At 40.2% G+C, this 13,028-nt stretch overlaps 1 protein-coding gene across 1 annotated transcript in view; it reads right to left on the reverse strand.

The window, feature by feature from the left end:
• TEDC1 (tubulin epsilon and delta complex 1) overlaps nucleotides 1–13,028 on the reverse strand; it is a 72,960-nt gene that overhangs the window by 38,899 nt on the left and 21,033 nt on the right. The window contains exon 5 of the mRNA XM_074832804.1: nucleotides 7,547–7,645. Coding sequence (XP_074688905.1) covers nucleotides 7,547–7,645 — 99 coding nt within the window. The remainder of the gene's footprint in view (nucleotides 1–7,546; nucleotides 7,646–13,028) is intronic.

Consider the following 13,028-nt stretch of genomic DNA (forward strand, 5'->3'; position numbering starts at 1 on the left):
AGCAGCAATAGTAGGTTATCTACTTGGACTATCAGTGGAGGGGGATAACATTTTCCTGCAAGTAGGGAATTTCTCAGAATCCCACAAGGAACAAGACAGTGATTCAAGTCTTCAGACAGACATCTCTTCCCCATTCACAGCTCCATCCTAACTGTCCTCCCCTGTCCTGCCTTTCCTGTCCATATTCAGCCCCTCTTATCACAGCCTCTCTTCAGTGGCTCACTCAGTCTCTTTTCACACAGACAGTCTGAAGTTTGTCACATCATCTGAGCCACGCTGCCTCCCCAATGCCCTCATGCAGGCCTCCTGTCCAGGGGTCTCTTCTAGCTCCTCACTTCATTGAACAAGAGACAGAGTAAAGAGGCTCTTCACTGTCCCTCCTATCCCTTTCCTCTGCCTGTCCAGAGCCCTACTTCTGCTCCCAGCCTGCAGCTCCTAACATAATCAGTCCATGTTCCCTGCATTCTTCAGTGAATAATGTTAGGATGGTTTAGTAAAAGCAAGTTAAAGACAGGAAGAGAGGAAAAACTGAATACTTTAAAAGGGCAAAGCATTTGTTATTTTTATTCAAAGTGCTGTGGCAAGCATAATTATGCGAATTCAAAAAACTTGTCATAATTGACCTTTTCCAAACATGTATGTCTGTGGGTCTAACATACAATTCATTGGTGAACCCTGAAATTTATTAAAAGGTCGGCAGTTCTAGAACTTCTTCTCATTTCATCATTAAAGAACTTAAGATACACCCAGCAGTAATCACCAATGAAATACAATCTTGCTTAAAAACATGTAACAATTTTCAAACAAGTTAGAAAAATGTGTATCATTAAAAAGGTCTGTAAAAGGAAAAGAAAAAACTTGTTCTTGCTACAGAACCTATCAGCTTACTTGGTGTTCTAAAAATTCAGCAATGCCAGAATCCAAACCTTCTGGTCATCTGAAGCCCTTTAAGCAGATTTAGTAAATGGTCAGGAGTCACTACTGATTCAAACTAAGTTTACTGTGGCAGTGTGTAGAGTAAATCTAAAATCTCATTGTGTTTAGATCCTTTGGGGCTTGGCTGTCTCTTCTGCCCTATTGCTCCAAGATCAGTGTATCAGACATCTGTATTCCTTTGGGGAAGATTGTTCTCCACCTTTCTGATCCCATTCACAGCAACATGGTCTCTCCGTACGTTGAAAATTGGTTCATGCTACAATCTTTCTATGAAGAGCTCACACGGAGCCTGCCATAACACCTAGTAAAATGAATCTCCATGAAGACTTCTGTGAAGTAAAGACTAGCCAAGGAGGGATTTCAGACAGAACATGTACGGAAAAAAAACCCAAATAAAAAACCCCACAATTTCACAAATACTCACAAGCCCCAACATAATTACTCTTGAACTTTATGCTATTAATTTTTTATGCATGGTCCACTTGAGAAATTTCAAGTATTTTTTTCCTTTCAAGAAACTGAAACACGATGACAAATAGGCAAAGCTGTCCTTAATTAGAACGGTAGTTACAACATGAAACACTGACCCTGTTCCATGACAGAAATGACAGAACTATGGCTTTTACCAAGGGAATGAAGCATTGAACATATAAAAAGCTGAGGGCCACATCAAACAGAATTAGTTGCCAGAGCATCTCAGAAGATAATGAATCTATGACAATTTATGCCAATGAAGGCAGCTTGCCCTTGAAGCTCAAGGTAATCTTTTCAGAAAAGAACAAATGTTTCTTCTGGAATTTGCATGCAGTACAAGCCTTCGCTTCCTGAATTAATCTTCTACACAGCAGCATCACGGGCCATAGCATGAATGTGATTTTTTTCCATTGATATCTACACTCTGAGAAATGTGTTGGTTCAGCTGCTTCTTGTACAACAGATGGAAGGACATCATAAAATATCAGATGGTCCCCTACCAGGCTCTTTGAAATTCAAATAAGGTTACATACCCTTCACCCCTACCATACAAGACCACAACAGGGTTGATTACAGAAATACTACTTACCAGCACAGGTCTGTGTCAAATCAGCAATGCGACAAAGTGTCAAGCTTAGCAGCAGGGTTTTAACTGTTTATTTTCATTTAGCACCTGCCTGCAGCATCTGTCACCACCGGAACGTTCCATGAAGTCCCAAACAACCAGCACAAGGACACCAAATATAGCCTGGCACACAGCAGCTGGAATTATCCTGCCATACTAATTCCATTTTCATCCAAGATGGTCAGCAACTTAGGATCCATTTCTGGAGATAATGCAATACCATAGCAATTATTCAGTAACCAGCTCAATAACTTGCATTAGTTAACAGACTTCACTTTTGCTGCTCTACCTTCATATACATTCCAGGAGGTAGTGCTGACACTCGGACGGAAATGGACCAAAAACTCCCACATGGTGTTTGTGCACTGGTTGATCTTACCATTTAACATGCCTATGGAGATAAAATACTTCACCAGATCGGGAGGACTTCATGCAAGAAGTACACAAGCCCACACGTGCATGCACATGACGCAAATTGAAGACTCAAATTTCATGCAAAGCAACTAGTAAATGCATGTTCAACACTTCTGAAAATTCAAAGCCCATCAGTTCCTAATGCTCCCAGTCTGAATGTACTTGTTCTGAAAAGAACAGAAGCTCATTAGTGCTCTGCATGAATTCAAACCATGGGCTATTACTCACAGAGAATAAGCCTGTTGTGTCACCCATCTGTAACAGCCATCTGGGACAGATGTTTTAAATGGAAACTGCCACAAGATTTAGGGTCCACAATCAACTTATCTTACAACTTGATCATTTACCCCTTGAATGTCCCAGTAAGAAATTATGGAGTCCCATTTGACTGAAGGAAGCAATACACATACTGTACATTGGCTTCCTTCCCTGATACATGAACAATTCAGAAAGCAGATCAATGCTATGCCCATACCATCCTAAACTATCCCACCCAATCCCTGCTGCTTGGAGAGCTAAAGCTCACCTGAATTTTTTATGGACATGGAATTGACAATACATTATGTATGCAAAGTCAGACCAACTATTTGTTTGCTTCTATTTACTTGCTACCAAGGACCTTAGTTCCTTAACACAAATAAATTCCCTTTAAAGCATGTTAATGATCAACAAGTATAAGCATCTTTCATAAAATTCTGAAACAAAATTATTAGCTATTCACATCCAAGTTCTATGAATTTCTTTGCATGTCCATCTGGCAGACAGCTGCATTATTTATTTGCTGTCACAGTCAATAAATTGATCTACTGGCATTTAAAGGTGTCATCTTTACTCATTACAATTGCAATGATCGCTCCAGCACTGCCAGCATTGTATCAATGACCTGAGTTCTGATTACAACTTTTAATCTCTGCTAATCACAAAAACTCCAAGATTGAATTCCACATATAAAGCAGTATCTGAAGAGACAGAAGAAACCAAAGAGCTAGGCTGCTTTGCTTCAAAGTTCATTGATCTCTATATGGTAAGAATTTGATGAGAAAGTTAATTTAATGACTCTTAAGTGCAACATACATTTTTTCAAGCTCAAGGTAGAACATCAGAACTGGTGACACTGCAATGCAGAATTAAGGTAAACAGGCTTCATAGACAAGAATGGGATTACATTATGCTCACAATGATGAAAACCCAATTGGTCACATCACAACCACTCTCCTCACAGTCACAAGAGGAATGTGACCGCATCCTCAGAGACAGATCACACTGCGCTAGAAAGTTTGGCGCAGATGTTTCTTACTCTCAGCCACATCTTCTGCGTGCTCTCCCCAGTACTCTTCCAAACTATTTTTGCCGCAGTGCCACAGACCAGAACTCCATTTCTGCCCTGAGATATTTCAGGCTGGCAAATAATAGCAACCCCACACCAGCTGACTAGGGGAACTGTTTAAAAGTGAGCCATACCGATACAGCTTGGAAAATGTACCAAAACACAAGACATTCAAGATGCTCTAGACTGTGTTCTAGCACACTCTAGGTGATACATACGAGATGTTTTCAAGAAAAGACAAAATGAACATCCAAGCTCCCTAGCAACGCACAGGCTGTTGCACGCTGCCGTGCTGTAATTGTCCCTGACCTGCATGCTCCAGCACAGCCTCGCAGGCCAACAGCTCCATAACCATCACCACTGACTGAGGTGCTTCTGCTGGGAGAATGACCACCAGCATATTTCTCATGCAACACTCTGCAAGCCAGGGAGTACTCAAGAAGACATGACAGTATCTTGGGAAAGAAAGGAAATATATGTAGAGGTCAAGAGCTAACATGAGCATACGCATGTACTTCAACTGGAAATTGAACACCAGCTGAAATAACATCACCTCCCATTCACTAACATCCCAGGGCAGCACAGGAACTAAACACAGCAGTGACCTGCAACTCACAGCCACACACACATATATATATAACCACAGCCAAGCCAAGCCACAGGAAAAGTTAGAATTCTGATCGTGCCTCACTAGGGAAAAACACAATTAAACTATTACGCTTGGAAAACTTCCAGCTCTATGAATCTGACAAAGACATTTATGATGATAAAGGAATAATAATGTCCAGTAAAATCCCTGTACATAAAAGCACTAAAAGAGTTTTATAGTCAGAAATCCAAGGGAAGAACACTTTAAACAAGTTAATGTTTAAAGTTTTTCTATAGAAGAGGAGTAGAATGATTTTTCCATTTCATAAACTGAAGTTTAACTTCACAGCTATCTGTAACCTATCACACTTTTCCTGTCAGACTAAACATCTCTTGTTTGATTACAGGTCAGAGCAACTTATTTCACAGGATATTTTTGATGAAAATAAAAACTCTGGGCTTCAATAAAAACAGACCAGTGTCCTTTCTGTGATAGCGAATTTTTAACACTTCGATCCACTTTGCATTTCTATCCTTTGAAGGATGCCCAACATGAGAAGGAATTCATAACACCATCCACCAACAGGAGTGCATTACAGTAAGACATATTGACATGCTTGCTCTTTTTTATTGATCCACGCAACAGGTTGTTATTTGAGGTAACATTAACAGAAATGTCCCATTACTTAAAGAAATTATTTCACAGTTTTTGGAAAAAACATTTGGCAGAGTGCTGCCATCTGCACCAATATTTGAAAACCAAGCTATTCAAATATGCATAATTTACTTAATCTTATGAAGATATTTGAAAATTAGAGGCTTTTTATTACATTTTCCACAGAAGCATCACTTTGCATATCGAGTATTATATCCATCTGGAAAACTGACACTTGGAACAGCCTTGCCTTTTCAAGTCCATATCACCTTGTTGTATTGGGCTCTTCATACATACCAAGCATATGACTTCTGGAATCTGCTTTTGGGAAATAAGGGTAAGGGGATACAAAAACTACACAGATTGCTCAAATGATGACAATAAGAATTTTAAGTCTTTTGAAAATACTTGTGTTGTGAAGACTTCCTGCATTTTTTTTTCCTGTTTATTTTAGAATCAGGGACAAGAGAAGAGCTTGGAGGAACCCCTTTTCTTGAATAGGTTTGAGAACTTCAGGTGGTTAAGAATTTCACAGCTGATTATGCTGACAAACAATTCTAGTTTTGGACTAGTCCAAGCAGTAAGTGAAATAAAAGAATTTCCAACACACATGTGTTGGAGCTGGAGCCTGTTCGGGATTGCACCTGTTAGAGCCCAGAAACTGGAGATAGAGACTGTGGCCACTCATAGTTTATCCAAAACAGCTTCTGCCACCCTGCCTCTGTCCCTCTCAGTGATCACCCTTGTTTTGAAGGGGTGTCCCTTGTCCCCTCTATTTGCTGTTTAAGCCTGGGAAAGGTAGAATGAAGACTCCACAGGTTTTAACTAAGCAACACAGCTGCCCATTAAACCTTCTTGACTATAGCACTTTACCTAACCACAATATTTAAAACACAAAAAGATTCTTTCCATTTTATCTTGAGCCTCCACTGAACAGCACACCTGAAGCAGACATCCAGAAAAGGGAACAGCATGCAAGAAAGAAAACTTCTGGAATGATTCATTAACAGCACAGTCAAAACCAAATAGGCTTTATTAGAGTATTGTTGTGCTTTACTGTAACAGATCAGTGACATATTGAGGGTAAGGCTTTAGAAAAAGGTAGTTGCAAAGTCCTTCTACACAGCCTGGAAGTTTCTAGTACCAGCCCACCAGACCTTTCTAGCCATTGGCTAAGTTCTGGAAGACTATAAAGTAAAAGCTTCAGAGGACTGTGCTGCTGTGTGTTCTGAGCTCCTGAGCAAACTGTAGGAGGGGGACTGTGAAGCAGAAATGAAAAAGGAGTCTCAAGCTGACTTAGGCATTTGTTCTAGAAAAACAGTAATTTTCCAGGAAAATGTTCTAAACAGCTGAACCTTATCAAGAGGCTGGATGTGAACTGTTCATGCAAGGCATGCTCAGTGATGAAAGATTAACGTGCACTTTACTTTAGGGAGTTTGAATACAAGGCGATCTCCCATCTTCAAATCTACTTTTCTGAATTTCTTTACGCACAGTATTTACAATACCCACTTCTGTTCTTAAGGTAGCAGAAGAAAGAATACTTTTGAGTAAACAGATTTGGACACACTGCAAAAAATTGCTAAATATTTATTTTGTTAGGGCTGAGCTTAAAATTTCAATCTTGTTTTAGTTTCACATAGAATAAACTTTTACAAACTGATTTGTAAAACAAATATATTGTATTAAAACAAGTGAATTGTACTACAACTAATAAACTGAACGATCTATGATAATTGAGTATTTGAGAGCAGTAGAAATATATACTTAAAGGTAAAACAGTACACTAGGAAAAATGATGTTGTCCTTGGAGGTTCTGTCTGAACAATCAAGGAAACACTTTTTTACTGTGTGGATGACTGAGCATGGAGCAGGTGACCCAGAGCAGCCGTGGAGTCTCCATCCTTGGAGATATTCAACAGCCATCTGGACATGGTCATGGGCAGACTGCTCTAAGTGACTCTGATTGAGCAGGGGGGTTGGACCAGGTGACCTCCAGAGGTCCCTTCCAAGCTCAACCATTCTGTGCTTCTAAAATAAAGTCCCTTACTACCATCCAAAAAGGTAATCAACTTGTATAATTTCTGGAACTAATGAATGCTAGCATCAGATGTGCTTTGGCTTTCCTGGAGAGAAATCAGATCTCTCCATGTTTTCACTGACAACCCACTCAGACAAGGTCACAGGCAGACACTCTGGCTGGCCCTGATATGGTTACAACAGCAGTCAGCCAACTGATCTAGAATGTTTCATTCTACAAACCTTTTCTTCAGTGGCATTTTCAGTCAGGTCTTTTCCCCATTCCCTGTCTATCAGTTTTTACAAAACTTAGCCTAATACCTTTGCATCAAAGCTCTATAAAACTGGAAGAAACCATTTGGTGAATAAAAGTTATAAGTGAGGAAACTTACAATTCAATATATAAGCCTTTCCAAGTTAAAAACATGTTACACGGAGCACAGTCTTCTACTAAACACTGTTTCTGTAAAGCACACTAAGCATACAAGAATTACAGGAGAAGCATTACCTGCTTGTAGTTCTCTGGTTGTCTGACGAGATCTGTTTCTGTGACAGAAAAATGTCCAAGGATCTGGTCCATATGGGAGCCACTAGTGAATAAATGGATCTGGAATAGATTAATTTAAAATATATTTGTCAGTACAAGGACCAGATCATTAACAGCATCATTAGCTACTGTCTAACGGCTGCATGGATTGGAACGGTGATGTGAACCAGTGGCTACAAGCCCACTCCCAGTGAACAAGTACAAATGCAACTACTACCACCAATACAACAGCCTGCAGGAAAATGATGATCGTGCACCACAATCATCTCACAAAATGGTCCAATCTGGTATTGTTACCAGAACCACACACAGGAATTGCTACTGCTGCCGCCACAGTAAAACTGAAAGACTTTTCATCCTGTCTTAAAATCTTTCTCCTCACACTACACACACTCTTATGCATAGCATGAAAGGAGAAACCATTTACACAGATGGCAGAAGTCTTAATAGAGGTAAAGGATACCCTCAGAATAACTTTTTACTTCTTCCTTTAAAGCTGAAAATGTTACCTAGTTACAGCAAGTTTCTCCTTTGCTGCTATATATTGTTGGCTTTTGCTTACTGGGACCTTGTCCCAGCTGCGCTGGTGATGGTATCATCAATTACTTGACGAAGAAGCTTCCCAAGTTAGTCAAGGGAACAATAAAAAGCAATTCCTCCTATTCAGAGCTGATCCCTTTGTTACTGTAATAACTGCAGCTGCCAAACAAGATAGCAGTGCACATTTGTCAGACAATCTCTCATATTTCATTAATATTTCTGCCAGAAGACAGAGAATGTTTTCTGCTTTTCTTCCTTTATTCTAATATGAACTTTATCATACACTTGGGTATTGACAACTATTTTAAAGTTGACAGGCACTGGGTAATTATCAACCCTTCCCTGAAACTTCAGAATATTTTAGCGTTCCTTTCCCAAAACTCACTTCTGGTGACAACCATCTGTCACATGTGCAGAGCTATGCCAGTTTAAAAATAAAAGAGCACCTCCCCACACAATGTTCTTCCTTTCTACTTGCCACTCCTCTCCCTGCTGCATTCTTGCGTAACTCTGGCTGCCAAACCTTTGGGCCTCCAGCACCAGGGATGAATTTCAGCCCCTCTTCAAAAGTATGTTGCAACAGCATCACTGGCTAAAGCCCAAAACAAATATTCTAAAGCTGTAACAACAGAAGAATAAGGTGTTATCCTGAGACCATACTAGATGGATTCTGGAATAATCCAGTATTTGTATTTTTTACATTCTGTTAGTGATAACCACAACACACTGAAGATGAAACAAGGTTTAAAGAGGGAGACAGTACCAAGGTTAAAGCAGGTAAAAGGGTGAGAGACAGACCATGTATAGCAGTTGCTTTGTGGCACTGGAATGGACTGAGGTGGAGGCAGGTCAGATTTAACCTTACACTAACCTTTGCATGAGAGTACAGGTACAGCCCCCCGCTGAGCACCACTTCTGGGGAGTTTACAGTACCAATTCCTAAACGCCCTTGAGCTTAGATGCCCTGCAGAGAGATCAGCTTCTCTAATTCACCCAAGAGAAGATGAAAAGGGGCCTTGTTGACAGTTCACACACACTTACTTATACTGTGTTAAAGAATGCGCTATTAAGAACTAATGGCAAATTCACTTTAGGAAAAACCGAAGATTTTCAAACCAAATATCTCAAGACAAAACAGATTAATTAACCAACATAGTAATTTACAGAGTAACATGGCAGATTCTTCATGCCGATACAGATGCATCTAACAATTGCAGTTTAGCTCACTCAAATTACTGACAGTGAGGTAATCACCCAGCACCACTCTGCCCTCAGCTATTCAGAGATCAAGACTTAGTCCTTGTCCCTTTACTCTTTTACTACAACATCAGATATATAGATAGAATACAACCCACTGTAATACATCTTATTTTATACTGCTTATCTTAGAGGAGGCACAAGAAACCACCCCATTCATAGAAGGTATTTCCCAGTGCTGCCCTGCATTCAGAACTGCATGACAGACTACAACTCTTGCTCTTACAGTTTCCAAGCATATTACAACCACTATTGTCATGTCACCATGATCTGATAATGCCAATTATGTTTCTCTTCTTCTATCACCAAGAATTCCATTTAACATCATTTCATTCCTACTAACTTATACAAATAGTCCACAATCAGATGTTCACCTGCTTAACAAAATTCACCTTTGAACCTGATCTAACCTTCCCCTATTTCAGGTGTAATTTCTGTCCTAGTCTTTTAGTGGATGGACAATAGCTGAAAATACTCACAGGAAATCCATCAGTTTTGCAGAAACTCACTTGTTCCACTATTTCTTTTCACATGCTGATTGTGGCACAGTGCATTTAACAGATAAAAAAAAACAACGGCAGTTTTAAACTATACAGGTTCTTACCTGTTTTTCTGAAACTATGCAAGGCTTTTCATTTACATTTTTTAAGGCAAAGTGGTAATTCAAGCCTAACTAAAAACAGCTGCTCTCCCCTATGAATTCAAGAGGGATCAAAAACCAGGCAGATACATATTCCTCCGGCACTTGACAGAAAGAGGAAGAAACAGAACAGAAGGAACCAAGAGGTGTTCCTTAACACAGTAATTTATCCTTCACGCTTCCATATATTTGAAGGTATATCAGGTAAATATGTACCACTGAGAATTTCAAGGGAATTATAATGGTATTACTATATTATACTTTCAAAGCAGGCCAACCTGTCCATGTTGAGAAGCCATTATAATGTTATTCAACAGCTCATAGCCTCGGGCTGCAAAATTCCTCAGCAACAGAGAGGTTAAGATTTCCCCAAGGAAGTCTTCCTCCTACAGCAGGACATGTGTGTGCCTGTAAGCTTCAACATGCCTTCTGGGAGCTGAAGTCACTGAAAAGCAGCTCATCCGAAGAACAAGCAAAGAGGAACAGCCAGTCAGCCCACCTAACAAGCAATTCCTAACACACGACCCACTGTAGCTCCGGGGAGGCTTCCCTCTCTTCAGTAACCTACACTGGTTACTGCAGAACTTCATATCATCAACCTTAAGTGGCTGCAGGCAGGACAGAGTAGAGAGAGGCCCCGGCAACCAGTTTCTGTCATTTGTGTACTTTAGAGAAAGAACAGTCATTTATTTTTGCCTGTTTCCTCCTCATATTTCCCTCCTACTGCTCTCTTACCCTTTCTTCAGGCAGTACAGTACTATTTCATTAAGACATGAGTCATCACTTCTAACCTGAAAGTACATGTCCCTGATCACCCAAGCAATTCAGGATTTTTTCACAAAATCATAGAGACGGAAAAGACCTTTGGTAGTCCTACCTCCTGCTCTAACAAGGGCTATCGCCAACATCAGTGGCCATTTGTGGTTTTGTGTATATGAGTCTTGGAAACCTCCAAAGATGGAGACCGTTCAGTATCTCTGGTGACCTGCTCCAACGCTGCCCATCATCCCAGAGAAGCTTTTTCTAATACGGATGAACCTGCCAAGCTATAATTAGCAGCCCCTTCCCCTTTGCCTTCTGGTACTGCTGAGAAGACCATGGATCCACCTTTGTAACGACCATCCTTGTAACTACCCCTCAAATAGCTGAAGGCAACTATTACATGACCTCTCCCTCAGCCTCCTCTTGGAAGTCATGCCCAACTTAGCTAGCCCTTGACTGTCTTGGTCACCTCCTGTTGGATCCTCTATGTACAATTCTTACTTTCGGTACCAATACCCATACTAAAAAAAAATACAGAGTGGAAAAGCAGTCATCTCCTGAGCAAGAACATATTCTCCAAGTGTGATTTGTTTTTCTCAGAAAGTCCCAAATACAGAATATGGTATTTTAGAGTCTGTGTGAGTCACAGAATAAAATCTGTGGAAGTGTCGCCACTACTTGGCAAAAATTATAGCTCGTGATCAGCAGTAAATAAGACTGTTCCACAGTTGAGATACATAACCTGTTAAGTTATTAAACAGAGCGAGTAAAAGCCATAATTACAATTTTGTAGAGAAAGCCCTCTGTAAATCTGTCAGCATAATTAAAACACATAACACTTATTAGCCTTTTGCATACTGTGTTTGTGGTTTATATGAGAAAAGCAGCAGCTCATATAGAGGTCACATTGGGTCAGCTCAGTCTTCTACAACAGACTAGTTTAAAAGTTTTAAAATTAATGCAGTAGCACAGACAATTTCTCTATAAAGAGTCAGGAAACATCAATTATTGTTTATGCAGCTGTTAAATTGTATAAGTATGTTATATTTTGTGTTACAATGTTAACATTAACGTGGCACCATAATGAAGTCCCTTCCAAAGACACTTTGACCTTTCAATTTTCCTGCTTTTAATTCAGACTAAAATATAAATCATAGCACTGCACTTTATTACAGCTCTGAACAGAACTCCCACAGTTGCACATACGTATTTCAGCACACATAATATCAGTGTGTGATCACATATGGAGGAGCTGAGCTCCAATCTATCCTCCTATGTATACAGCCGTGACAGCAGCCCTCTACATACACTGCAGAACATAGTCTGATTGAAGAATCACCACCAGCACCACTTACTGCTTTCAGTTTAGTCCCGTGACGGCTGTTGGAGAAAGCAGTAACAGCAGCTTTCGCAAACTGGATGAAGAGAGACACGTACTCCCTCCTGCTTATTCTTTTAGATTCTGTAAATCATGATCCAGGGAACTGCAGCATAACAAACCTGTCACTTACATTTGTCTGGCTATAACAGTTCTAACTTTAGCAAGCATTTCTCCTTGGATAGCCACAGGGGAAAGAAAGTCCAAGTTTATTTCAAAGTACAATTCCCATAGGAGGTCATCATCCCCCCTGTCAACAAGCTTAGCACATTGCCCAATCAGCACATCTCTTCATCACTTCAGTGCCTGATCTGGACCACAGAGTATCTCTGTGTGTACTCGGAGACCCAGGTTCGACCTGCTCTTAATTCTTCCTTGGTCTCATTAACCGCAAGCAGAGGTACTGAAGCTGCCTAATGATTTGTTACTGCTAAGCACTACATCAATCAGAGCATTGATGAGTTATGGAGGTATTTGCCTCACCTACTATAAAAATCAGCATACCTTAAATAGAGGTACCTTATCAAGGGGAGAAGATGCCAATCATTTAATTTGAGGTTTATATCACTAAGCCACCTCTCCCAATAGCATCAGCATCTGTAATCTCAGTGCAAAATCCAAGGACTGCAGCTGCACTCATGGGGAATTGCCGTCTTCATTCCCAGATCAGGAAAGCACATTCACAGTGGGCAACAAGAAGCAAAAGGTTATTTTAGATGCTGCACGCACAGCACCTGATCTTTCCCTAGGGCTGTCAATCAGACATCTTCCCTAGCAATCAATTCATGTAAGAACAAAATGTAACCTCATTATAGCTTTCAGCATTGCTCTGTCAGACACAGGATTAAAACCGAGAAGGCATCTTC

This window comes from Strix aluco, chromosome 8 (genome assembly GCF_031877795.1).
Source record: "Strix aluco isolate bStrAlu1 chromosome 8, bStrAlu1.hap1, whole genome shotgun sequence".
NCBI classification, from domain to species: Eukaryota; Metazoa; Chordata; class Aves; order Strigiformes; family Strigidae; genus Strix; species Strix aluco.